Source organism: Myxocyprinus asiaticus, chromosome 5 (assembly GCF_019703515.2).
Source record: "Myxocyprinus asiaticus isolate MX2 ecotype Aquarium Trade chromosome 5, UBuf_Myxa_2, whole genome shotgun sequence".
Classification (NCBI taxonomy): domain Eukaryota; kingdom Metazoa; phylum Chordata; class Actinopteri; order Cypriniformes; family Catostomidae; genus Myxocyprinus; species Myxocyprinus asiaticus.
Window position 1 is genome coordinate 6,643,600 of NC_059348.1, and position 27,126 is coordinate 6,670,725.

Below are 27,126 nucleotides of genomic sequence, written 5' to 3' on the forward strand. Positions count from 1 at the left end.
TTCATTATGGAAATGCAGATGATGGATGGGTGGACATAAAGTGGAAAGGAGGGGAAATAACTTACACCATGCAGCAGGACACCTTCAGCTGCAGGGTCTTTGTAATGCAGGTTTGACAATTATATTTTCATTAATGAATGGTTAGCTGTTATGTGACAATTAGGTCAAGAACTCTATTTTCTTTTTTTGGTGCAGATGACCAAGGACGTCAGGTAGGTATAGCTGGAGGCTGGAGACCTCCAAATGGGGGCAGAATCTCCAAAAGAGGGCGGGTTACTCCAAAAGGGGTTGAGGTTAGGAAAAGGGTTATGTAAGGGGCTCCCTATATCTTCAATGGCATTTTGGAGCAACTGCCCCTTTTTGGAGCAATGCCTGCACCTATACCCTTCTCAAGGATGTTGCACAGAACTTCCCTAACATCCCTTCTTAAATGGATATAGAAACTTCCCAAAAACACATGGAGAAACTGTGAAAGAAATGGCTGAGGATATATACTCACAATGTCTGGTATGTAATGAAATTTCATTCAAAGTAAATGTATTTTATTTATTTTTATGTAGTTGTGTGGGACAACCATATATTCAGTTAATGCCTATGATTTCAGAGTTCAACAAAGCCAACAACTGCTCCAGGTGTGCCTCTGAAAGAACCTGGATGTGGCCCAAAGACTGACAGAGTTAGTACCTTCATTTAACATGTTTGTAATCTTTTGACAACAGTGACAGGCCGGCATGTAAGAAAATTCAGGATATAACACAATGGATGGCTAACTCGTCATACTGCATTGATATTTGTATTAATATTTACAATGTGTTACGCTTTGTTCTGTTTTAGATTGAATGTTTTGCACAGGCACTAGAAACGGTTTGAGGAATGAAAACCGAAAACAAACAGAACATTTTAGCTGAACGTAACCCAAAACCGGAACAAAGTGATTTTCAGTTGTTCCAGAGTGAAACAATTATTTTGTAATGCTGGTAACCGGTTATAACTGGTTAATTTCATTCCCATAATTTTTTCATGAAACCAAAGGCCAAAGGGTTTATCACAGTAAATTTTTGGAACTACACTTTGTGTTGACTTCGTGTTGATGTGCTTTGATCCTGAAGGACACTGCTGCATCACAAATTTCTTTGCCTAATTGCTCGTTGTGAATGTCGCATTCTGTGAATGAAGACATTTTTAATAACTATGTATAATTAGTACATACTGTATACATGCACAGATAATCCAGGTACATGGGAAACTTTATTAGAGGTAAAAAGTACTTTTCTCAGTTATTTCCAAGTCTTCACTGTATTATTGTTATATACAGTATGGTGCATTAATACTACAGATTTGATGCTGCCAAGTTTTGACTTAGAAGCAGATCTGTAATTAAAATTATACTTAATTGTTAATTAACTGCTTGTTATGATTTCTATGCTGACAAATCCACCACACAGAAAAAAACTTAATTGCTTATTTTCACTTATTTTTGGTGAGGCAAGAGGCTTATTTTGGGCTTGTTTTACTAGACCAGGTTACTTGTTCTCTTGCGAGATCTGGCAACACTGCGATGGGAAGCGCAGCTTGCGGCCAAACAGCTCCCCGCAGCCAACCTCCCCGTTTATGCTGACTTGAAGAGAGCCATTCTGCAGTGCAGGGAGGCCGGACCCCCGAACAGAGCCGACAGCACATCCACGCCCTGAAGCTTGGCAAACACCGCCACACATTCACCTTTGCACAGCAGCTCCGGGACACCTGCCGGAATTGATTGCTGGTGGGGGAACCCTGCGGCACCCAGTTCATCGTGGACATGGTGGTACTGGAGCAGTTCATCACCCAGATGCCCCGTGGGATGGCCGAGTGGGTCCAGTGCCACCGTCCGGCATTGCTGGTGGAAGCAATCCAGCTGGCCGAGGACTACATAATGCCGTTTCCGTGAAGCAGTGATCCGTAGTCTCGGTTTTATTCTCTCTCTCTCTCTCTTCCCTACCCCCAAACCTCTGCTTCCGCCCCTCCTCTTTCCGTTCTGTGCCCAGGTTTCCTCCCTGCTTAGGGGGGTCTCCCCCCTGTCTCCCCTGCTAACTCTGCCTCTCTCCGCTATCCCTCCCAGGTTGGCGAGTCCGGTCCCACAGGTGTAGGAGGGGGGCCTGAGCTGGTCTATTGGACCTGCGGAGATCCAGGGCATTTCCAGGACCGTTGCCCCATATTGGAGGTGGGTACACTGGTCCGGATTCCCGACGCTCCACTGGCCACCCCTGATCGAGCTGGGGCGTATCAGATACCGGTGAGTACACAGGGGGATACATATCAAGCTTTGGTGGATTCTGGCTGTTCTCAAACCTCCATCCACCAACGTTTGGTACAAGACGGGGCATTGGGCACAAATAGTCGGGTGAAGGTGCGGTGTGTGCATGGGGATATTCAAAGTATCTGGTGGTTACAATTGAGATAATATTCAGGGGAATAAAGCATAGAGTGGAGGCTGTGGTTAATTCCCGCCTCACCTATCTGCCAATTTTGGGGACGAATTGGCCTGATTTCAAGAATTTGTTAAGGGAAATATGTGTGGATGGGTGCTGTGAAATAATGCCTCGGTGTATGAAGTGCAATGCTATGGCTGGGGAGGAGGTGCCAGGGCCATCTACGTCTGCTCCGTGTCAAAATTACGCAAGGGAGGGAGTCCCCGCCCTCAGGGAGTTCCCTGAAGGGGATTTCCCTCTAGAGCAGTCACGTGATGAGTCCCTCAAACACGCATTTGACCAAGTGAGAGTAATCAATGGTCAACAGCTCCAACCTAACATCGCGCTCACATACCCATATTTTTAAATTATCAAAGATAGGTTGTATCGAGTGACGCAGGACACTTAATAAAAGAAAATACAACCCAGTTATTAGTCCCAAAGAGCCGTCGGGAAGCTCTCTTCCTGATGGCCCACCATAATCCAATGGCTGGCCATTTAGGACAGGAAGGTTTTTTTTGGCCGGGCATTCACGGGGCCATGAATGTCAGTTGGGGAATCCACTGGCCACCACAAAAACGCCATTGCGCCCTCTACTGTTAATCGAGGTACCCTTTGAAAGAATTGGTATGGACCTCATTGGGCCATTAGAAAGGACCACTTGCGGACATCGCTTTGCATTAGTTCTGGTGGACTATGCAACACAATATCCGGAAGCAGTACCCCTGTGCAACATCTCAGCACGTAGTGTTGTGGAGGCACTCTTCAGCATAATCTCCCAAGTGGGGATTCCAAAAAGAATCCTCACTGATCAAGGCACTACATTTATGTCACAAACACTACGCGAACTATACAAATTATTAGGATTCGCACAAGTGTTTACCACCCACAAACAGATGGGTTGCTGGAACGATTTAATAAAACCCTGAAAAATATTATTTGTAAGTTTGTACACGAGGATGCTAGAAATTGGGGTAAATTGCTTGAACCCCTGTTATTTGCAGTTCGAGAGGTCCCACAAGACTCCACAGGGTTTTCTCTATTCAAGCTGCTGTATGGGCGTTGGCCACGAGGCGTGCTTGATGTCATAAAGGAAGCTTGGGAGGAGGGGCCTTCAAACAGCAAAAGTGAAATTCAGTACATTCTTGATATTAGAGCAAAACTCCACACTTTGTGTAAACTAACACAGGGGAATTTGCTCCAAGCTCAGGAATGTCGAAGCTGACAGGAGCACTCGAATTCGCACCGGGAGATAAAGTGCTTGTATTACTGCCCACCTCAAGCTCTAAATTACTCTGCAAATGGCAAGGGCCCTTTCAGGTCAACTGCAGGTCAGAGATCTCAATTATGAGGTTAAGCGAACGGTTAGGGGCAGAGCACATCAAGTTCACCACCTCAATCTCCTAAAATCGTGGAAGGAGGCAGTGCCTGTGGTCTTAGCGACGGCAGTCCCTGAAAGGGCGAAGCTCGGGCTGGAGGTGACTCTCAAACCAAATTCATTCATCCTGGTCCCATGTGGAGACCACCTCTCACTGTCCAAGCTCACAGAAGTGGGCAAGTTGTAAGCGGAATTTGCGAACGTTTTCTCACCTCTCCCCGGTCGCACAAACCTCACAGAGCACCATATCGAGACCACCCTGGGGGTGGTGGTTCGTAGCCGCCCCATCGCCTTCCTGAACACAAAAAAAAGGGGTAGTTAAGGAAGAATTAGAGGTGATGCTTGATATGAGCGTAATAGAAGAGTTGCACAGCGATTGGGCCTGCCCAGTGGTTCTGGTACCTAAGAGAGACGGGACGGTCCGGTTATGTGTAGACTATCGAAAAGTGAACGCGGTGTCCAAATTTGATGCGTACCCAATACCCCGGATTGACGAATTTCTCGATCAGTTGGGCACGGCTCAATTTTATTCAACACTGGATTTAACGAAGGGTTATTGGCAGATCTCCTTAACTCCAATGTCCCGAGAAAAAATGGCTTTTTCCACACCATTCGTCTTACACCAATTTGTGACTCTTCCGTTCGGTTTGTCCGGGGCCCCAGCCACATTTCAGCATCTCATGGACAAAATTCCCAGTCCACATACAGGATATGCAACATCCGAGAGCTGTCCTGAGGTCGTTGCGATGGGCAGAGCTCATGGTCAACCCGAATAAGTGCGCAATTGGGCGGGTGGAAGTTCGGTATCTGGGGTCCACTTGGGTCATGGGCAAGTGCGTCCCCAAGTTAACAAAACCGCAGCGATCGCGGCCTGCCCAAGACCAAAAAGGAGGCGAGACAGTTTCTGGGGCTGGCTGGCTACTACCAAAGGTTTGTGCCTAGTTACTCTGATGTCACCAGCCCGCTGACTGATCTTACTAGAAAGGGGGCTCCCGATCCGGTCCAGTGGACGGAGCCGTGCCAACAGGCTTTTCTAAAAATAAAATCTGCACTTTGTGGGGGACCACGCTTACATGCTCCAAATTTCTCTCTCCCCTTTATTTTGCAGACGAATGCATCTGACAGAGGGCTGGGGGCAGTGCTTTCGCAGGAGGTGGAGGGGGAGGAGCGACGAGTGCTGTACATTAATCGTAAACACTCGCTGAGGGAAACTGAGTACAGCCGTGGGGAAGGAGTGTCTAGCGATCAAGTGGGCCGTCCTCACTCTCCGCTACTACCTGCTGGGGTGGGCCTTCACCCTCTGTTCAGATCACACCGCACTCCAGTGGCTCCACCACATGAAGGATACCAATGCGCGGATCACTCATTGGTACCTGGCAATTCAGCCATTCAAATTTGAGGTGATCCAAAGACCAGGGGCGCGGATGGCAGGCCGAATGTTACCCTGGCCTGAGTCAGACGGCGGGGGTATGTGGTGATGGGGGCGTGGTCGTGTGTCTGTTTGCGGGAGAGAGGGAGTGGTGTGGCTCGTCAAGCTGGTTGACATGATTTCTAAGAGCTGTTTCTCATTATAGTGATAGTGGAGAGAGCCCTTAAAACAGCTGAACACACCAGAGAAGAGAGAGAGAGAATGAATGAGTTTGCAGCGTTGCCATCAGTTTACATTGAGTGCTGAAGCTATTGAGTGTTTGTGAAGAAGTTTTTGTTTATTTTGAGAGTGTGGATTACTGAACTGAGTGAAAACATTGAAAAGAGTGCATACAATGCAAACGAAGGCCAAGAAAATAAAAGCCTTACCTGAACCATGTCACTGCTCCCCATCTCCTCATTTCCACACACGAACCCTGATGTGGTGTCACACCGTTCTTTTATTTTATTCTTACCGGTAACCTTTTGGAAAGGAGGCTGCGGAACTTCTTAACCTGAACAAAAAAATACCGGATTTGCTCAGAATTAACCGAAACCGTTGAACCGTTTTTAGTCCCTGGTTTTGCATGCCAATGGTGGTTCCATGTGCTGTGCCTAGGGATGAATGAAAAAGACTTCAACAGAGTGAAGAACACAAACTGGATTAATTACATGCTATAGCCCATCCACACTAAAGATGCTCTGAAATTTACAGTACATCAACCAGGGATAAAGAGAAGGTTAACTGTGTAATGTTTTGTAGTGATTTGAAGTAAAGTGTCTGCTGTTTTTTATGTCTAATTTGTCAATATTAAATTTTAATTATTATTAATTTATTATCTGGCCACCATTTTTGTGGTTACAAGTTCAGTATATGTTTTGCCCAGCAAACCCACTGCTGCCTACTTTACTGGCCATGCAGTTCACTCTCCAGCCCTGCTTTGGACCGTTGTTTGAGGTCAGTAGGTCACATGACCAAGGAGCTATTGAAATTAGAAAGCTTAAAAAAATAATGTAAAATAGTGTGAGTTGAAAATGGACAAACTAAAGGATATGCAATATAGAAGGGATGTCAGAGGATATTCTGACAGCAGTTTGAGGTAGGGTGACCAGATGTTTTTGGTGGCCTGTCCCTGACTGGATCTGTCCCCGGAAATGAGCCCGTTTTGCCTGAGCATTCAAGACAGTGTTCATAGTGAAAAATATTACATTGCAAGAAAGCCCGAGCAGCAAAGCCTACCGTGTGTTGTTTATTTTTACCAGCAGAGGGGGCTGCTCGCTATATCAGCTTCAATTAATTCGTCTTCCTTTACTGATTACTTGGTCACGCCAGTTTTGATATTAAGAACTGGACCAGGTAATTGAAGTGAATTATCATCATTGCTATAAGCTTCAAAGTAATGCACATACTAGCTATCTATGTTATAAAGTTATATTGTTATGTATTTTATAACAGGTTCTGAATTTGCCGTGGTATTGTATCGCACAGTGTAAAGCGTTCCAAAAGGTTTGGCCTTCATAATGCGGGAATTCCTGCACAGACCACACAAACTACAACATGCTGGTGAAAAGAAGTCAAAATAATCCCTGCAGATGAACAAATAAAATCAATAATTTTATCTTTAATCAGTGTGTGTTGTGTATATCAGCGCTTTCGGCCCACCATCCCCTCTCCCTCCATCCCGCAATATCACACACTGACTAAAGAAAGCGCCAACTCACATATTTGCTCATTTGTTGTTTTAACATATACCTGAAATAAATTAAAAATATGACATTAATAACATGGAAAATTAAATAAAAATGAATAATAAAATATCTGCAAAGAAATGTACAGTTAGTCAGTACATCACAGCATAGATTACATTGCAACTTGCAGGGAAACAAGTGACTGAAAAGGAGCACCATAATACATCTACCGTATATATAATACATAAGACTTCATCATCAAAATAAAGTTATCAAAATAAAAGGTAGTAATTAAGAAAAACTGGTCCATATGAGATACGCAAACATTTAGGTAAAACAGTATTAGAATAATAATTATTATCATTATTATACAATATTAAATATCTTTGTGTCATATGATAAAATATGTTTTAGATGCTAAATGTTTAAATTCTTCACTCTATTCCATGAAATGATGAAGATGCTCAAAGGGCAGGACCCTTATGCTCTGGAGTCAGCTGCAATAGTTCCTCATTGTTTATACATGTTTGTTTAGTTCACTTTTATGCCAAAATGTCATCTGTACAGCATAGAAAAGAATGAACTCATTAAAGATGAAACAGAAGAGCTCTAAAAATGATCAACTTTACCTCCATGTTTGAATTTCATTGAGACATAGGCTACAGTATTCAATAGCATGATATACCACACTGTAAAAAAAATATTTCCATGATTTGTTAACTTTTTATTTTTACCAGATCAACTTAGATTTACTAATTTGTTCAGATAACATAAGAATCTGTTTTTTTAATGAGTAAACTAATGACACAATGGCAATGCACTGATACAATGTAAAAAAAAAAAAAAATGTTAAGTCCACTAATTGTTAGTTTACTAGACCTTTTTATTCAAATTATTATTTATTTATTTTTTATTTTATTATAAAAAAATTTATTTTAAATGAACTCAGAATTTTAAGGCAACAGATTACTTACTTTTTTATGTTTAAACAAAATAATTTCTTATAGTGCATAGTTCAGCACATTACCACATTCACCACGGTCAAAATACATAAAATCCGATTTGTCCCCCTTTTTAATAAGTAACATGAAATTTCAATGACCTATTGACCACTGAACTAGAAATGTCCACGTTTTTCATTTCAGAAATCTGGACACCTTAGTTTGAGGTCAGTAGGTCACTTGCCCAGAGAGCTATAGAAATGCGAAACAATGAAAAATTCATGTAAAATCACCTGAGATGAAAATGTACAAACTACAGGGAGAGGATGTTCTTAAAATAGTTTGAGGGTTATAGGTCACATGACCAAGGAACTATTGACATTTTTAACATTTAAAAATTCACGTAGAATCGCACGAGATGCAGACTGACAAATAAAAGAGTGTGCAATGTGTAGGCCCACTGAGTGTACATCATGAACCTTGTTTGTGGTTTGTTGGTCACATGGCCAAGGCGCTGTTGAATTTCAACATTTTAATAAATAATTTAAAATAGAGAAAGATGTAAATCTACAAAAACAATGCGTTTGCAATATTTGTCTCTTCCATCGGGCCAGCTAGAACCAGTTTTGAAAGTTTTGGGAGCAATGGGTAAGGGGCTATTGAAATTTGAAACATTTTATTTGTCACTATGTTGATGGTCCCTAACTGCTGTAAGGAAACCTGCAGGTGAATATCTGTCGAATAACTGTACAAAAACACCCTAAATCTCATGTTAGGGAAGGCTACGCGACGTACAAATGGGAATCATGCCCAACAATCTCTATAACATGATTTTTAAAACAATTATGAAGTAATCTTTAATGACTGATGTCATGGAAGTTAATTGATCAAAACTGTGGGAACCCTGAATGTCTTATTTCCAAGTCCTCTACAGTGTAGTTGATAGTGTGCAGATTGTACATTACACTCCTTTTCGTGATGATTTCATATTCCTGTAGAAAGTTAGTCTGAGCTTTTATTCTCATTCTTCGTTATAAAATCCCATTTTTTTTTATGAAGTATTAAACCATTCCAGGTCATCAAAATATTTTAAATAACTTAAATATATATTACATTTCATAATTTATCTCTCCTAAATTCCACTTTAATATTTTGTACATTGTTTTATTATCCGTAATGCATTTTGTGATTTAAGAAATAGAGGGTGTAAAAGAGCTTTTATTTTGATTCAAACCTTTGTTGTGACGTCATAAGGCTGCACCGCGACTCATCAGTCTTCTGTTTACAGGTTTGTTTTTGAGCGCAACATTTTAGGTAAATAAAACGATTCAAACTGATTTAAAACTTTACATGCGAATCCTAACAACACGGTAATTTTATCGAAATAAATTTGTGGTAGTTTATGAAGTGCTGATTTTTTTGTGTTGTTGAAGCCCGCAGTAAACATCGTTTGCGGTGTGAAATTCAGACTTAATTTGGATATAAATCCGCTGGGCGCTGTTGTAGACAAGTAAATGGTGTTTCATGTTATTCTTCAAGATTTGTGAATTCAGGTGACATCATTCTCCGCTCCTCAATTGATGCGGAAAATATATTTAAATGTTTTAAAATTGTATAAAATTAACATGGATAAAAAAAAAAATCAGTAAAGTATAAAAAGAAAATAAGCAAATATGAGTATAAATACAGAAATGTAAAAAGTAGAAAAGCTTAAATGTGTAAATACAGAAATGTTTAAATTCTGACATTTATTTTTAATGTTGACAGGTCTGGTCATCACTACCACACAGTGATTGTGAATCCACTCCCAAAGCAATTCACCAATAAATGCTTTGAATATTCCTGTCATCTTTGAATTGAAGAAGAGTTTCCAGAAGAGCAGGACAAACTTCAAGTGTGTCAACAGTTTCTGACATACTGCTGCAAAGATGGATTTTATTAAAGAGGAGAGAGAGGACATGGGTTATCCAGAACCACACAAAGTGAAAAATGAAGATACTGAGGAGCAAATAGGTTTGTGGCGCCCTGTGATCGATATTCCGATATTATGTGCCTATTTTACACAATCAATTCAAAAAACATTCTCGCATTTTGAGGAGCGCCCGGTTGACATGTTCACACTGATCATGTCACTGGAGCTTAGGTTTTTCGGGAAGCCCGGTAGTCGCGTGCACGGATAGCAGAGCGCAATTTGGCTTCACAGACACTGCGCACATCCTTGTCCCACATGAAAAGTGTATTTAGCGCTCATAAAGTTAAATGAATTACCTGACGGAAATGCGTATGGACATGGCTGTATTTTTTATTTTATTTTTTTCCTTTTTCTCCCAATTTGGAATGCCCAATTCCCAATGTGCTCTAAGTCCTCGTGATGGTTTAGTGACTCGCCTTAATCCGGGTGGCGGAGGACGAATCTCAGCTGCCTCCGCCTCTGAGACCGTCAACCCGCGCATCTTATCACGTGGTTTGTTGAGCGCTACCGCGGAGATATAGCGCATGTGGAGGCTTCATGCCCCACCGAAAGCGAACCACATTATAGCCATTTCGTGCCCCACCGAAAGCGAACCGCATTATAGCGATCGCGAGGAGGTTACCCCGTGTGACTCTACCCTCCCTAGCAACCGGGCCAATATGGTTGCTTAGGAGACCTGGCTGGAGTCACTCAGCACGCCCTGGGATTCAAACTAGTGAACTCCAGGGGTGGTAGCCAGTGTCTCTACCACGGAGCTACCCAGGTCCCCTGAGACATGAGAGTATTAAAATAAAGGTGCATGTTAAAAAAAGTCTATATCGATATTTACGCATTGTATCGATAACATTGCATTGTTGGTTACTGGATCGATGAATCGTTAGACCCCCTCCCCCCCAAAAAATGATAGAGCAATTATTTCTTCCTAAAAATTTATGTCTACACAGCGGGACTTAGTTGTGAAACTTTAAGTGATACCAAGCTATATTTTTTGATGTGTCCAGGAGTGTTGGTTATTCATGTTTTTGAAACAATTGTAGCAAATTAGCTTAAAAGGGAATTATTTATAATTAATTATAACTGGTTATAATTAATAATAAATATTTAGATTAGATCTTAGAATTAACTGTAGCAGAATCGATATTACAATTACTTGATCTGTCCGTCCAGCGAGCAGACAATATAATTATTTATCAATTCTAGGAAAATTACTTTCCTGGCCAAGGAACAATAGCCTTCCTACTTATACAGTGCTAGCAGTAGTTTAGCATGTAGCAAGGAGCAACATTCAGTGACTTTGAATTGTGAGCGGAACACAGAGACAATCAATCGTGAATATAAGGGATTTAATAAATGAAACTATAACTAACATACAAACAAACTAAGCCAAACATACATATATAGAATGAAGGAAAGTAAGGAAAAGAGAGAGAGAAGAGCAGAGAATGGCAGTATTTCAAGGTTTTTAAAACTCTCAGTTAACCACAACCTAAATGAGAATCATCAGAGGCACAACACACCTTAAAAGGGGTTCAAACTTAAATGCGCATCTAATCAGTTGTAAATGGTTACTTAATTAATAATAATTTTCTTTATTTATCACACATTATACATTTGCACATATACAGTGAAATTCTTCTTTTTCACATATCCCAGCTAGGCAGGGGTCAGAGTGCAGGGTCAGCCATGATACGGCGCCCCTGGAGCAGATAGGGTTAATGGCCTTGCTCAAGGGCCCAACAGTGGCATCTTGGCGGTGCTGGGGCTTGAACCCCCAACCTTCTGATCAGTAACCCAGAGCCTTAACCGCTGAGCCACCACTGCCCTTGAATAAGAGTCTTGATGCGGTAGACGAGGTTCTCGACGATTTCTTTAGGAGTGAGTTGAAGAAGTCCACAGGAAATCCACAAAGTTACTTGAAGGTAAACACTGCCAGAAGGTTAAACTCAAGAGAGAGTTTTGGAGTGTGTTGGTCTCAAGAAGAAGAGTTTTGAGCGATGATTAGTCTGCGCTCTGGAGTTTTGATAGTTCATTGCCACACCCATTTTGTGGGTGGAGTGGCCAATCAGAGGCATGCATTTTGAGCGGGAGAAACATCCTTTGTCTCCATTTATGGCCCATTCGCATTTTATTGCTGATCTGGACCGCTAGTGCAGCTTTTAATTCAAAACATAGTAAGAATTGTTCGATGCATTTCACGATCACATGGTGTACATTATTGTGTGAGAAATAAAGGGAAGATCATTTTGATACCAAGAAGGTAACCTCCAGACGATATGAAAGCAGAGATACACTCATACACTTGAATATATGCGTTTAACGTCTAACTAATACAAGTAAAGGGTTTTAACCAAGTTAATATAATAGGGGAATATACATACAACACATGCATATAGCAGATACATTTATAACTGCTTACTATGGCCTAAATAGAGAAAATGTCTTTAGGTGTGTGTGTGACGTGTATTGGAATTACTGGAGACAGACAACTGCTCTGGTGCCTGGCATGGGGGTCACCCATTATGGTGTGAGAAATAAAGAGAAGATCATTTTGATACCAACAAGGTAACCTCCAGACGATATTAAAGCAGAGATACACTCATACACTTGAATATATGCGTTTAACGTCTAACTAATACAAGTAAAGGGTTTTAACCAAGTTAATATAATAGGGGAATATACATACAACACATGCACATAGCAGATACATTTATAACTGCTTACTATGGCCTAAATAGAGAAAATGTCTTTAGGTGTGTGTGTGACGTGTATTGGAATTACTGGAGACAGACAACTGCTCTGGTGCCTGGCACGGGGGGGTCACCCCCCTTTCTGTGGAATGTGTTTGAAGCTTGATGGAGACACTTCAGAGGAGACCTGTTTTAGCATCCTTTTGATAGTGATAAAGACCATCTGCAATTTAGCACCCATATAAATGTAAACGCGGAGGCCAGGTCAGTAATTTATATGCAAATGTCATAAGGCTAAAAGGTTTTTTTTTTCAAACAAAGTGTAATTAGCCATCACTGATCTTACACAGACGTTACAGACTATAGACATTACGGCTGATTTTCTATAAAGCGGAATTAATAATCTTATTAAAAGTAATGGCCAGCATCATCAAATCACGATGATTGTTTTAACATGCCAACCATGTTAAAACAAAATTTTACATTATAAAATTCTGAGTCTATGTACAGATTATAATTGTCCCATGTCTGCCAAACACATTGAGTGGTCCAAACATCATCTGTAGCCTGAAACTGAACTTCTGGTTGGATTTTAGGAGTGAATGCACTTGGCTGCATAGAAAGCCATAGGGTGCATCCTTGCTCCCTATTTAGTGAATGACTTGATCTCCAGTGTACTGTCTGTCTGCACTGGTCTGAAAACAGTTAGAATGCACCTAATTTGAATCCTAAAAGCCTTTTCACACCAAAGGCAACGTGATTGTGAGAGGCGAATGGCCCTTGCACATTGAAAGCAATGCGAATGATCGCCGTTATCACATTCACACCTTTACAATAGGTGGCACTAATTGACAAGCAGTTTTACCTTGGTACGGTAGGTGGCGCAAAGCACCTTTCAGCTGGACTACCCTCCGCCCATGACAGGTACTTGACTAGCAGATTGATAAAAGAAAACTGATATCGCTACAAGCTGCAGCAGTGAAATTGTGGTGAAGGTTCGCGTTTGGTGTGAAAAGCCCATAACTCCATATAAAGCCTCTGAAAGCAAAAATGTTCAGCTTTTGGATGAATACATTAATTCTCAATGTGAAATTGCATAGTAAATATATAGGAATGCTTTTACTAATGTTAATGAATAGACCCATATTGTACAGTGATGATAAAATAAAATATAAAATGTATATTAAAATGAAGTTAACTGACCCACAGACGTGATAATGTTGAAAAATATTCAAAATAACTAACTTTTTTTTATTTTATTTTTTTTACTTTTGATGGAATAAGGTCCCATTTTCGACATATGTGGACTTCATTTTTATCTGCACACTGACTTGCGAAAAATTAATGGATTTTTTAAAAGCAGCATATAAAAAAAACTAGAGACGCTACTCTTTAAACCCAAACAGGTTTTAATAAAAAAACGTAATAACTTACGACTTTACCAGAGGCACTTACACCAATCAGCCACAAAATTAAAACCACCTGCCTAATATCATGTAGGTCCCCCTTGTGCTGCCAAAATAGCTCTGACCCGTCGAGGCATGGACTCCACAAGACCTCTGAAGGTGTCCTGTTGTAGCTGGCACTAAGATGTTAGCAGCAGATCCTTTAAGTCCTGTAAGTTGCGAGGTGGGGCCTCCATGGATCGGATTTGTTGGTCCAGCACATCCCATAGATGCACCGTCGGATTGAGATCTGGGGGATCTGGAGGCCAAGTCAACACATTGAACTCTTTGTCATGTTCCTCAAACCATTCCTGAACAATTTTTGCAGTGTGGCAGGGCGCATTATCCTGCTGGAAAAGGCAAATGACATTAGGGGTGTACAGTTGAAGTCAGAAGTTTACATGCACTTAGGTTGAAGTCATTAAAAATCTTTTTTTTTTCTCTCTCTCTCTCTTTCTCCCCTTTTCTCCCCAATTTGGAATGTCCAATTCCCAATGCGCTCTAAGTCCTCGTGGTGGCGTAGTGACTCACCTCAATCCGGGAATCTCAGTTGCCTCCGCATCTGAGACTGTCAATCCACGCATCTTATCACGTGGCTTGTTGAGCGCGCTACCGTGGATACATAGCACATGTGGAGGCTTCAAGCTGTTCTCCGCGGCATCCACGCACAACTCACCACGCGCCCCACCGAGAGCGAGAACCATATTATAGTGACCACGAGGAGGTTACCCCATGTGACTCTACCCTCCCTAGCAACCGGGCCAGTTTGGTTGCTTAGGACACCTGGCTGGAGTCACTCAGCACGCCCTGGATTCAAACTTGTGACTCCAGGGGTGGTAGTCAGTGTCTTTACACTGAGCTACCCAGTCCCCCAAAACTAATTTTTTTAATCACTCCACAGATTTCATATTAGCAAACTATCGTTTTGGCAAGTCGTTTAGGACATCTACTTTGTGCATGACACAAGTAATGTTTTCAACAACTGTTTACAGACAGATTGTTTCACTTTTAATTGACTATTACAGTTCCAGTGGGTCAGAAGTTTACATACACTAAGTTAACTGTGCCTTTAAGCAGCTTGGAAAATTCCAGAAAACTATGTCAAGCCTTTAGGCAATTAGCCAATTAGCTTCTAATAAGCTAATTCGAGTCAACTGTAGATGTACCTGTGGATGTATTTTAAGGCCTTCAAACTCAGTACCTCTTTGCTTGACATCATGGGAAAAAAAAAAGAAATCAGCCAAGACCTCAGAAAAAATTTGTGGACCTCCACAAGTCTGGTGCATCCTTGGGAACAATTTCTAAATGCCTGAAGGTACCATGTTCATCTGTACAAACAGTAGCACACAAGTATAAACATCATGGGACCACACAGACATCATACTGCTCAGGAAGGAGACTCATCCTGTCTCCTAGAAATTAACGTAGTTTGGTGTGAAAAATGCAAATCAATCCCAGAACAACAGCAAAGGACCTTTTGAAGATGCTGGAGGAAACAGATTGACAAGTATCTATATCCACAGTAAAACGAGTCTTATAGGCTGCTCAGCAAGGAAGAAGCCACTGCTCCAAAACTGCCATAAATAAGCCAGACTACAGTTCGCAAGTGCACATGGAGACAAAGATCTTACTTTTTGGAGAAATGTCCTCTGGTCTGATGAAACAAAATGGCCATAATGACCATTGTTATATTTTGAGAAAAAAGGGTGTGGCTTGCAAGCCGAAGAACACCATCCCAACCGTAAAGCATGGGGGTGGCAGCATCATGTTGGGGGGGATTGCTTTGTTGCAGGAGGGACTGGTGCACTTCACAAAATAGATGGCATCACAAGGAAGGAAAATTATGTGGATATACTGAAGCAACATCTCAAGACATCTTGCCAGGAAGTTAAAGCTCGGTCGCAAATGGGTCTTCCAAATGGACAATGACCCCAAGCATACCTCCAAAGTTGTGGCAAAATGGCTTAAGGACAACAAAGTCAAGGTATTGGAGTGCTATCACAAATCCCTGACCTCAATCCGATAGAAAATTTGTGGGCAGAACTGAAAAAGCGTGTGCGAGCAAGGAGGCCTACAAACCTGACTCAGTTACACCAGTTCTGTCTGGAAATTCATGGAAATCGACGTCACGCTGTTGTCACATGACGCATTGCACCAGAAGTTTAACTCTTAAATGGCAGTGTAGAGTCTTGTGAACAGTATTCAGTCCGTTTTAATTCATTTAAATTATGCTTTGCATGTAGTGAAGCCAAAATACAGTGTCCACACATGTGGATGCGGGGTCGCACGAGGTTATGCAGGATTTCAAAATAAGGCCTGTGGGCTGGAGATAGTTTCAAATGACCGTATAAAAAGTAAGTTTTACTAGTTTATTCTGACCCACAAATCAATTTTCTTTTTCTGCATTAGCTTTGACTTTTGTGTTCGCTGGCTGCACGCAAAAAGAAACCTACATCATGGCCAGTGTAGTGTAATTTATGAATAAACGACTCTTTTGAGTTGGTTCTTTTGAATCGGTTAATTAAATTAGCAACGTTTTTATTATTTTGTTTGTGTTGAGTTCGTTAAATTTGTTAGTACAAGCAGTCGGTGCACGTACATTTTAAGATGGAACTAAACTGCTTAATATCAGAGATAAATGTCAATACAAAACTTCAGAAAACTGGGACTTCATTCCACTGGAGATCCAACACGCTGAGGGGACCACTGGAGTTGGCACTATCCCAACTGGAAGGCGATGTAGGTGGCATAAGGAAAAGAAACAAAAGCGGGGCAAAAGAGCCAGCCTTCAAGCAAGGCTAAAGACTAACCCACACAGACCAGCTCTGCCAAGTCTCTTCCTAACAAACTCCTGTTCACTCGTCAACAAGATGGACGAAATCACGCTAAGGATTACTTCGCACAACATACATAGCTGTATGATGATCATCACAGAGATTTGGCTCAACAGCACTGTTCTCGACGCAGCTATCGAGCTAGCAGTCTGCTCTGTATACAGAGCAGACAGGACATTAGACGTCGAAAAGAACAGAGGGGGGTTGGAGTATGTATATATGTAAACAATGACTGGTGCACAGCTACGGATATCATTGAGACACATTGCTCCCCAGACCTTGAATATTTGATGGTGAAGTGCAGACCGTTTATCATACCCAGGGAGTTTACCGTCATTATAATCACGGCTGTGTACATACCTCCACAAGCTAATGCTAAGTTAGCACTGGAAAAACTACATGATGCTATTAGCAACCAGCTTACTGTACACCCAGAGGGGGTCATGATTGTGGCAGGAGACTTAATCAAACCGATCTGAAGACAGTACTGACTAAATTACACAAAAACTACAATTTCCAACTAGAGAAAGGAACATCCTGGATCAAGTTTACACAAGCGTCCTAGGAGCGTACAAAGCCACTCCATCCCCACACCTGGGCCTATCAGATCATATTTCACTGGTGTTGACCCCATCAAGATCTGGAGCGAGGAAGCCACCTCACGATTGCAAGACTGTTTTGAGCTTACAGACTGGGCTGTATTTGCAAGGGGAGCTGACCTTGAGGAATATAGCACATCAGTCCTGGCCTACATAGACTTTTGCACTGAGACCGTTCTAACTTCTAAAACCATCAAAGTGTTCCCAAACCAGAAGCCATGGCTGGACGGGAATGTACGGTCTCTGCTCAAGGAACAGGATGCGGCTTTTAAATCAGGCAACTCGCTGGCATACAGTAATGCCAGGAGAGAGCTGAAAAAGGGCATCAGGAAGGCCAAGCACAAGTACAAGCAGCGCATTGAGGGTTATTTTGAGAACAACCTGTGCAGCATGTGAAATGGAATTAAAGCTATCACTGACTACAAAGACTGTTCTACACATATCAGTAATAACCCCTTCACTCCCTGACACCCTGAACTAGTTCTTTGCTCACTTTGATGATCAAAATAGCAAAAAGTTGGAGCTCACCCTCTACCATTTAGGGGTGAGCAGGCACTTGTCCTACAGAACCACCAGGTGAGAGCCACTCTGAGGAAAATTGACATCAGCAAAGCAGCAGGAACTGACAGGGTCTGAGGGCATGTGCTGACCAGCTAGCGGGGGTGTTCACTACCATTTTCAACCTTTCATTTCAACTCGCCACTGTCCCCACCTGTCTTAAGACCACCACCATCGTCCCTGTGCCCAAAAAGTCTACAGTGAAATGCCTCAACAACTACCACCCAGTTGCTTTAACCCCTGTCATTATGAAGTGCTTTGAGAGACTCATATTATCACACATCAAGACCATCATCCCCAAGGATCTAGACAGCCACCAGTTTGCTTAACGAGCAAACAGATCTACTGATGATGCTGTCTCATTTGCACATCACACAGCCATACACCTATGTTAGGATTCTATTAATTGATTTCAGTTCCGCCTTCAACACCATTATCCCCCACAAACTCATACAGAAAATGGGCAACCTGGGCCTAGCCACTTAACTCTGCTCATGGATTATGAACTTTCTCACCAACAGACCACAACATGCCAGCCCTGTTTACCCTTTTCACTTATGACTACACCCCAATTCACCTCTCCAATGCTATAATAAAGTTTGTTGATGACACCACCATTGTGGGCTTCATATCAGAAAATGAGGAAACGGCCTACAGAGAGGAGGTTCAACATCTTGTTGAGTGGCGTATGGACAACAACCTGGCCCTGAACAACACAAAAACCAAAGAGATGACTGTAGAAACAGTTCCTTTACTTGTAAAACTTAACAAAAAAGTGCTCATCATTCAAGAGTAAAATGATCCATAGGGCATGGATTGGGACAAAAAATCAGCCCAGCATAGGGCAATAGTGACACAAGAATAGAAATATTAATAATTCTGCCCAGCTGAAAAATACACAATCATGTTAGGTACATATGCTTGTGCAATGTCACTGATTACATACATTTTAAGTATTTTAATATTATAGTTTTTAAAATAGTATTTTCACTGATTACATGTTTCTAAACTATTCTTTTAAAAAAGAATTGTATGGCTTATCCAGTAAAATAATGTTTGCCATAGTATAAATTTACTTGTGAAATCATTACTAGACATTACATGTGGCATTATCAGGAGGATTTTCAAATATCAGGACATTGTCGATGATTTTCATTATAGATAATTATCGATTTTATTGATTAGTTGTTGCAACCCTAATATCTATCTCTCTCTCTCTCTCTCTCTCTCTCTCTCTCTCTATATATATATATATATATATACACACAGTTGTGCTCAAAAGTTTGCATACCCTGGCAGAAATTGTGAAATTTTGGCATTGATTTTGAAAATATGACTGATCATGCAAAAAAAACTCTTTTAGTTATTAAGTGATCATATGAAGCCATTTATCATCACATAGTTGTTTGGCTTCTTTTTAAATCATAATGATAATAGAAATCACCCAAATAGACCTGATCAAAAGTTTACATACGCTTGAATGTTTGGCCTTGTTACAGACACACAAGGTGACACACACAGGTTTAAATGGCAATTAAAGGTTAATTTCCCACACCTGTGGCTTTTTAAATTGCAATTAGTGTCTGTGTATAAATAGTCAATGAGTTTGTTAGCTCTCACATGGATGCACTGAGCAGGCTAGATACTGAACCATGGGGAGCAGAAAAGAACTGTCAAAAGACCTGTGTAACAAGGTAATGGAACTTTATAAAGATGGATGAAGATATCCAAAGCCTTGAAAATGCCAGTCATTACTGTTCAATCACTTATTAAGAAGTGGAAAATTTGGGGATCTCTTGATACCAAGCCAAGGTCAGGTAGACCAAGAAAGATTTCAGCCACAACTGCCAGAAGAATTGTTCGGGATACAAAGAAAAACCCACAGGTAACCTCAGGAGAAATACAGGCTGCTCAGCAAAAAGACGGTGTGGTTGTTTCAAGGAGCACAATACGACGATACTTGAACAAAAATGAGCTGCATGGTCAAGTTGCCAGAAAGAAGCCTTTACTGCGCCAATGCCACAAAAAAGCCCAGTTACAATATGCCCGACAACACCTTGACACGCCTCACAGCTTCTGGCACACTGTCATTTGGATTGACGAGACCAAAATAGAGCTTTATGGTCACAACCATTAGCGCTATGTTTGGAGAGGGGTCAACAAGGCCTATAGTGAAAAGAATACCATCCCCACTGTGAAGCATGGTGGTGGCTCACTGATGTTTTGGGGGTGTGTGAGCTCTAAAGGCACGGAGAATCTTGGGGAAATTGATGGCAAGATGAATGCAGCATGTTATCAGAAAATACTGGCAGACAATTTACATTCTTCTGCATGAAGGCTGCGCATGGGACACTCTTGGACAGCAGAAAAAGGTGAAGGTTCTGGAGTGGCCATCACAGTCTCCTGACCTTAATATCATCGAGCCACTCTGGGGAGATCTCAAACGTGTGGTTCATGCAAAACGACCAAAGACTTTGCATGACCTGGAGGCATTTTGCCAAGACAAATGGGCGGCTATACCACCTGCAAGAATTTGGGGCCTCATAGACAACTATTACAAAAGACTACATGCTGTCATTGATGCTAAAGGGGGCAATACACAGTATTAAGAACTAAGGGTATGCAGACTTTTGAACAGGGGTCATTTCATTTTTTTCATTGTTGCCATGTTTTGTTTTATGATTGTGCCATTCTGTTATAACCTACAGTTGAATATGAATCCCATAAGAAATAAAAGAAATGTGTTTTGCCTGCTCACTCATGTTTTCTTTAAAAATGGTACATATATTACCAATTCTCCAAGGGTATGCAAACTTTTGAGCACAACTGTGTGTATATATATATATATATATATATATATATATATATATATATATATATATATATATACACACACTGTATGTGTGTGTATGTATGTGTATTTATATGTATATACAGTTGAAGTCAGAAGTTTACATACACAAGGAGGCCTACAAACCTGACTCAGTTACACCAGTTCTACCTGGAGGAATCGGCCAAAATTCCAGCAACGTATTGTGAGAACCTTGTGGAAGGCTACCCGAAACGTTTTACCCAAGTTGGCAGTGCTACCAAATACTAACAAAGTGTATGTAAACTTCTGACCCACTGGGAATATGATGGAAGAAATAAAAGCTGAAATAAATAATTTTCTCTACTATTATTCTGACATTTCACATTCTTAAAATCAAGTAGTGATCCTAACTGACCTAAGACAGGGAATGTTTTCTAATATTAAATGTCAAGAATTGTGAAAAACTGAGTTTAAATGTATTTGGCTAAGGTGTATGTAAACTTCTGACTTCAACTGTATATATATTCTGAATATTAAAATATTTAAACACAAAAGCTGCACTGCTGTCATTCAGCTTCAAAACGAACTGTTGATCTTATCTTTTAATAGTCATATCCAAGTGCCCTCGACTGATGAAGTCTTGATGAAATATTTTAATCTTTTGGTAGAAGATCCCTCAGACCCCACTACTTTGCCTGTCTCTGGGCCCCCAATGTCCTCATCTCTGCCCAGTTTTGAAGAGACTATTTTGACTGTTTAGGATTTACTTTTTTTTCAAAGTACTATTGCTGCCAATATGGCAAGTTATAAAAACTATTCAAAAATATACATTATTTTTAGCCAAATGACACCGTGTAAGCTACGTATTATTATACGGACCCTTGCTGGAAAGGAAATGTAGAGACCGGACCTCTTGGAACTTTAATTGAGTACCCCTGTCGTAGACGGATACTTGCGTGATGGCAAATGGGAGGAAGTTGGAGACAGTAAATGTTTGGATTTGAAGAGGTGGTTATATAAAAAATTTTGACCACTTCGTTATTTTAATGCCATTTTTGCTTCGTTTTAATTGCAAATTCAATTTAGAAATATCTTTGATTTAAGTTTTTTGTGTTTCATTAAATGAATTAAAGTTTTAAAGCAAAATCGACTGGTGCAAGAAGTGTTCAATAATCGGCGCAGTGGGGATGATGATGTAATCGGATATTGCACTTTTTTTAATTTTTTTTTATTATGGTGAAAATATTTCTTCCATATCGCCCAGCTCTACTTCACATTTATTACTCTTTAAATGATTTTTGACTATTTAATGTGTTTGTTTTAGACCTGATGGAATCGAAAGAAGGAAATGAAGAACTGAATGAAGTGGAGGAGAAACATCAGCATCAGAAATCTCCTAATGTCACACCTGGAGAGAGATTATTTAGTTGCTCACAGACTGAACAGAATTCCTCACAACAAACAAAGGCTCGTAAAAGAAATCACACTGCTAAGAAGATTTACACATGCCCTCGGTGTGGAGAGAATTTCACTCGTAAAACTGTTTTTAAGAGACACGTAAGGAATTACACTGAAGATAAGCCCATTGCATGCCTCCAGTGTGGAAAGAGATTCAAAAATTCAGTGTACCTTAAGTCTCACATGAGAATTCACACTGGAGAGAGGCCTTTCATGTGCCCTCACTGCGGAAAGGATTTCGCATATTTAAAATGTCTTGAAAATCATGTGGACTTTCAGCACCCTGATGCAAAGTCCTTAAACTGTGTTGAGTGCGATAAAAACGTTACCGTGGCATCAAATGAAAAGCCCCATTTGTGTTCCTTATGCGGAAAAAGCTTTTCATGCTTGCACCTTTTTAAGGAGCACCAGGAAATTCATACCAGTGTGAAAACTCATGTGTGCCCTGAGTGTGGCGATGCCTTTACAAAAGCTGGCAACTTGAAGATGCACCAAAGAATCCACATTAAAGATAAACCGTACAAGTGCTCACAGTGTGGAAAGAGTTTCACTCATTCAGTAGCCCTGAAAACACATGAGAAAGTGCATACTGAAGAGAAGCCTTCAAGTGGGATGACTTGCACCTAATCAACTAATTTCCAAAAATGTCAGAGTGAGCAAAGTTTATCTTCAGGTCCAATGTTTTATCTTAGTTTCATCTAAGTTTTTCTTTTTTAGAGATGCTGTTCTGAAACACAAGTAGTAATAGTAATACAAATATACTTAGGGTGACCAAATGACCATGAAAATTGTCACAGTAAGCAGTAAATTACAAAATGATATTAAAGATGCATGATAAAATGTATTTAACTATAGCTAACAATATTAGCTTACTTTAGTTTTCAGGACATATTTCATAGTATTTATTACTAGGGACGTCTGTGATGTTTAGCTTCAGTTCACATGAGATAAGCATTGTCTGTAAAAATTGTCACATTGGGTGCATCACATTATTGATCTATCTGAAAATGTATTTAGCTGTGCTGATTAATTTAAAATATTAAACTTGAGTATATACTGGGATTATTAGTAGGCTGGGTATTGATACAGATTTCCTGATTCGATTCAGATGCACAAGCTCTCAATTCCGATATTGATTCGATAACGATTCATATGGGTTTATTTTAGTTATAATGCCCCTTTTGAATACATATAAAATAAATGATCTCCCAGCTAATGTTGTTAATTATACAGGGGACCTATTAACTAGGTTCTTTCGGAAAATATAAATTTTACTAATTATATTTTATTATTTTTCATCATTTTGGTCACATCTTGGCTTTTTAAAAATGAACAAATAAATGTGTTCAATCAAAAAATAAGATATTATATTTCATATATAAGTTGGATAAGTTTCTCTTAATTAGGTGAAAACCTTATTTCTAATTAAACAAATAACACTTTATTTGCAAGATATTTGATACACAAGTTACGTAATCTAAAGAACATTCGAAAATCATAAACTGATAGTATACAGTGCACTAATGCGAAGGTTTCTGGAGAGAAGATTGGATAGTGATGTATTTAACCTCTTCTTGATCGATCAGTGAGTTCAGTGATGGCGACGTCTTCCACTGGGGCTCAGAGCCACATTACAGTGGGGAAGGAGCTGGATTCCATTTCAACAACCTTGGACACGAAGGAGCTGTGGAATGCTGATTTCCTGGAAGCACCTAAAGGGTTTTTGCAATCTGGAACACACAGATATGCAGCCCTTATGTCAGCGCAAGCTTCTATATCTGGAATATGCAGATGCATGAAACTTGAAGAGAAGGTTTGCTCACCAGAGCTAAACCTTGTTGCTGTAGTTATCTCCATGGTATAGGGATTCCGAACTTGCCGTTGCTACAGTCTCTTGAGGTGAGACTGGGTACTTGGTCGATCTACTGTCTCTCGGACGGAGACTAAGAACGTTGGATTATCTGTTATCCTTTCTCTCATAGAGTGAGACCAGAATAGAGAAATGTTATAGAAGTGCATCCTGTTAACGACCTTCTGGACTGGGACTCAGGACCAAGGTGTTGTATTCTGTTACATCTTCTACCACTCAGTCTGGAGATTCAGAATGTTGATTATTATTCTGATATTGCTCTGAACAGCCGGAAACACAGAACAAAGGTGTCACTGATAAGGATGCTTTAAACCTTCCTGATGAGGAGGAGATTTCAGTTTTGCACTTCTTGTTTCAGGGTTGTGATTGGCTGCTGACATCGGAGGGGGCCCACACAGTGTGGCTCACTCTCTGTTCTCTGTGTGGAACATAGTTAAAACAATGTCTTTAAAGTTTCATCTATGCATTGCTCCTTTTCCAAACCTCTTCAAAAATACTATTGGCATTTTTCTGAAGATATAGAAACCAAACATGATATTGATAGTTTAAATATTACGTGCGTGCGTGCGTGTGCGTGTACCACCCTGTAGCTCAGGACTGGTTGCCTACTGAAGCTAAGCAGGGCTGAGCCTTGTCAGTACCTGGATGGGAGACCTCCTGGGGAAACTAAGGTTGCTGCTGGAAGAGGTATTAGGGAGTCCAGCAGGGGGTGGTCACCCTACAGACTGTGTAGGCCCTAATGCCCCAGTATAGTGATGGGGACACTGTACTGTAAAAAGCACCGTCCTTCGGATGAGATGTTAAACCAAGGTCCTGACACTCTGTGGTCATTAAAAATCCCAGGACACTTCTCGAAAAGAGTAGGGGTGAAACCACGGTGTCTTGGCCAAATGCCCCCATTGGCCCTTATCAATCATGGCTTCCTAATAATCACCATTCATTAATTGGCTCTATCACTCCACTCTCTCCTCTCCACCAATAGCTGGTGTGTGGTGAACGTACTGGCGTATGGCTGCCGTCGCATCATCCAGGTGGATACTGCACACTGGTGGTGGTTGAGGAGAGCCCCCTGTTCACTGTGTAAAGCGCTTTGAGTGTAGTGTCAGAAAAGTGCTATATAAATGTAACGTTCATTCATTCATTACACATGCATTAAATTATACCACCATAGTTCAGTTTGTGTGAACCATTGTGCTAATTGAACAACAGCAATTTACATAAACAGTTCTGTGAACAAACATGGAGTGGATGTGTTGCATTTGGTGTCCATGTTAGGAGTAAAGTTTGTGTGTAAAGATTTGTTTTTGTGGCTTCTTTGTTTCAGCGTTTGCCACATGATAAGTTAATGCTGCTTCGAGAGGTCTTGAAGAATTTTTATGGTCCTTCTCACCTCTGGTCGACCGGGCAAACCTTAGGATGGGGGGTTTGATAGGTTGCTAAGAAACCACTCATGGACCAATGAGAAGTCTTTCAACATGTTGGAAGGTCCGGGGCCATACTTTCTGAAGTATCTGGTAGTTGTCCAAGCAGCTTATCTGATGGCTGTGCTTGGCATTTGTTTGTGTTGGTCCTGCCACGATCCAATAAAAATGGAGCCACCCTTCTTTGCACTGACAGTTAGGGAGGGGCTCTGCCATAAACTGGCTCCTGGAATGTCATTTGGTCCGACTGTTCACCACAACCTAATACAATTTAGTATGAAAAATACACAAAAATGGAAGAAATCAGGAAGGGGGTAAAATCTTTTTCAAAGCACTGTACATTTGATTATATTATGAAGAACAGACTAAAGAAAAGCGGTCTGTGTCTGACTTGCTGTGTGTTGAGATTATCAGTGGCACTCTCCCTCTCATGAAGGCAGCATGAGCGCTTATCACAGAATGTGCATATGAGGTTTTTTCCCCTTCTCTAGGTCAGTGGCTTGAAAATAGTCCATTTTTTTTCATAACACTTATTATTAAGCACTTACTGCCCGGATTACAAGTGCATGACTGTGTAAGCAGAGAGTGTGGGTCCTAGATTGGCCTGCCTGCAGTGCTGACCTGTCTCCAATTGTGAATGTGTGGAACATTTGCTCAACTGAAAACCTGCATAATGAATGAATTGGGGAAAATGTTGCTTGCTAAATTTAACATACTTGTGTCTTCAGTGCCCAAATGCAGATAAAATTATGATGTTTTACAGTGGTAAACACTCGACTGTCCCAACTTTTTTGGAGCGTGTTGCAATCATCTGATTTGAAATTAGTGTAAATTTTCAAAAATAAATTCACAAGTTAAAACATCAAATAAAGTGTTTTCGTAGTGCTTTCAGTAAAGCACAGGGTGAATAAAACTTACAAATCACTCCTATTTGTTTTTATTAGCATTTTCCACACTGTCCCAACTTTTTCAGAATTGGGGTTGTACATGCGGACAGAGCAAGGAGCATATGAAAATTATTTAAACTTCACACAAAACAAACTGGAGGGTATTCCTTTTGTGTTCTGTGCAAATGAAGATTTGGCCACTGAATACAATCATATATTATATTAGTACACTATTAGTACATTGCACTCCGTTTAAATGCATTACTTTTCTCTTTTAATGTAAAAACAATGTATAATATGTATATATAATACTGATGTTTTATTGATGTTGAAATGAATAAAATATATTTTACTGACACCTGCACTCATGCTGTTTATTCTTTTTTAATAGCATTAAACGTATAAATTATTCTCATAAGTTAATATGTAGTGCTAATTGTAATCTACATTAAATATAGTCCTAATAATAATAATAATCACCAATATTATGTTATAAAAAGTGGGCAAAAACAACAGTGTGAATGTAAAAGACACTGTAACGGGTAAAGTGCTGCAAAAAGTGATCTGAGTCCACTTTCAAAGACATGGACAGTGTGAATGCAAAGAGAACTGGGTCCCTTTTCACTAGGTTTCCTTAAAGGGATAGTTCACCCAAAAATGAACATTCTCTCATAATATACTCACCCTCATGCCATCCCAGATGTGTATGACTTTCTTTCTT

The 27,126-nt window shown here is 40.5% G+C and overlaps 1 protein-coding gene across 10 annotated transcripts in view; it reads left to right on the top strand.

The window, feature by feature from the left end:
• LOC127440881 (gastrula zinc finger protein XlCGF7.1-like) overlaps positions 1–27,126 on the top strand; it is a 108,681-nt gene that overhangs the window by 35,315 nt on the left and 46,240 nt on the right. For 2 of the 10 annotated variants that reach the window (XR_007897217.1, XM_051697953.1), the window contains exons 3-4: positions 9,630–9,875; positions 22,094–26,761. The exons of 3 other annotated variants lie outside the window; for them this stretch is intronic. Coding sequence is in view for 5 of the 7 variants with exons in the window: in XM_051697953.1 (XP_051553913.1) it covers positions 9,791–9,875; positions 22,094–22,854 (846 nt within the window). In the remaining 2 variants the exon portion in view is untranslated. Of the gene's footprint in view, positions 1–9,105; positions 9,177–9,325; positions 9,416–9,629; positions 9,876–22,093; positions 26,762–27,126 lie in introns of those variants that run through there. 5 more of the 10 variants (XM_051697955.1, XM_051697954.1, XM_051697957.1 and 2 more) reach the window with 5 other exon arrangements.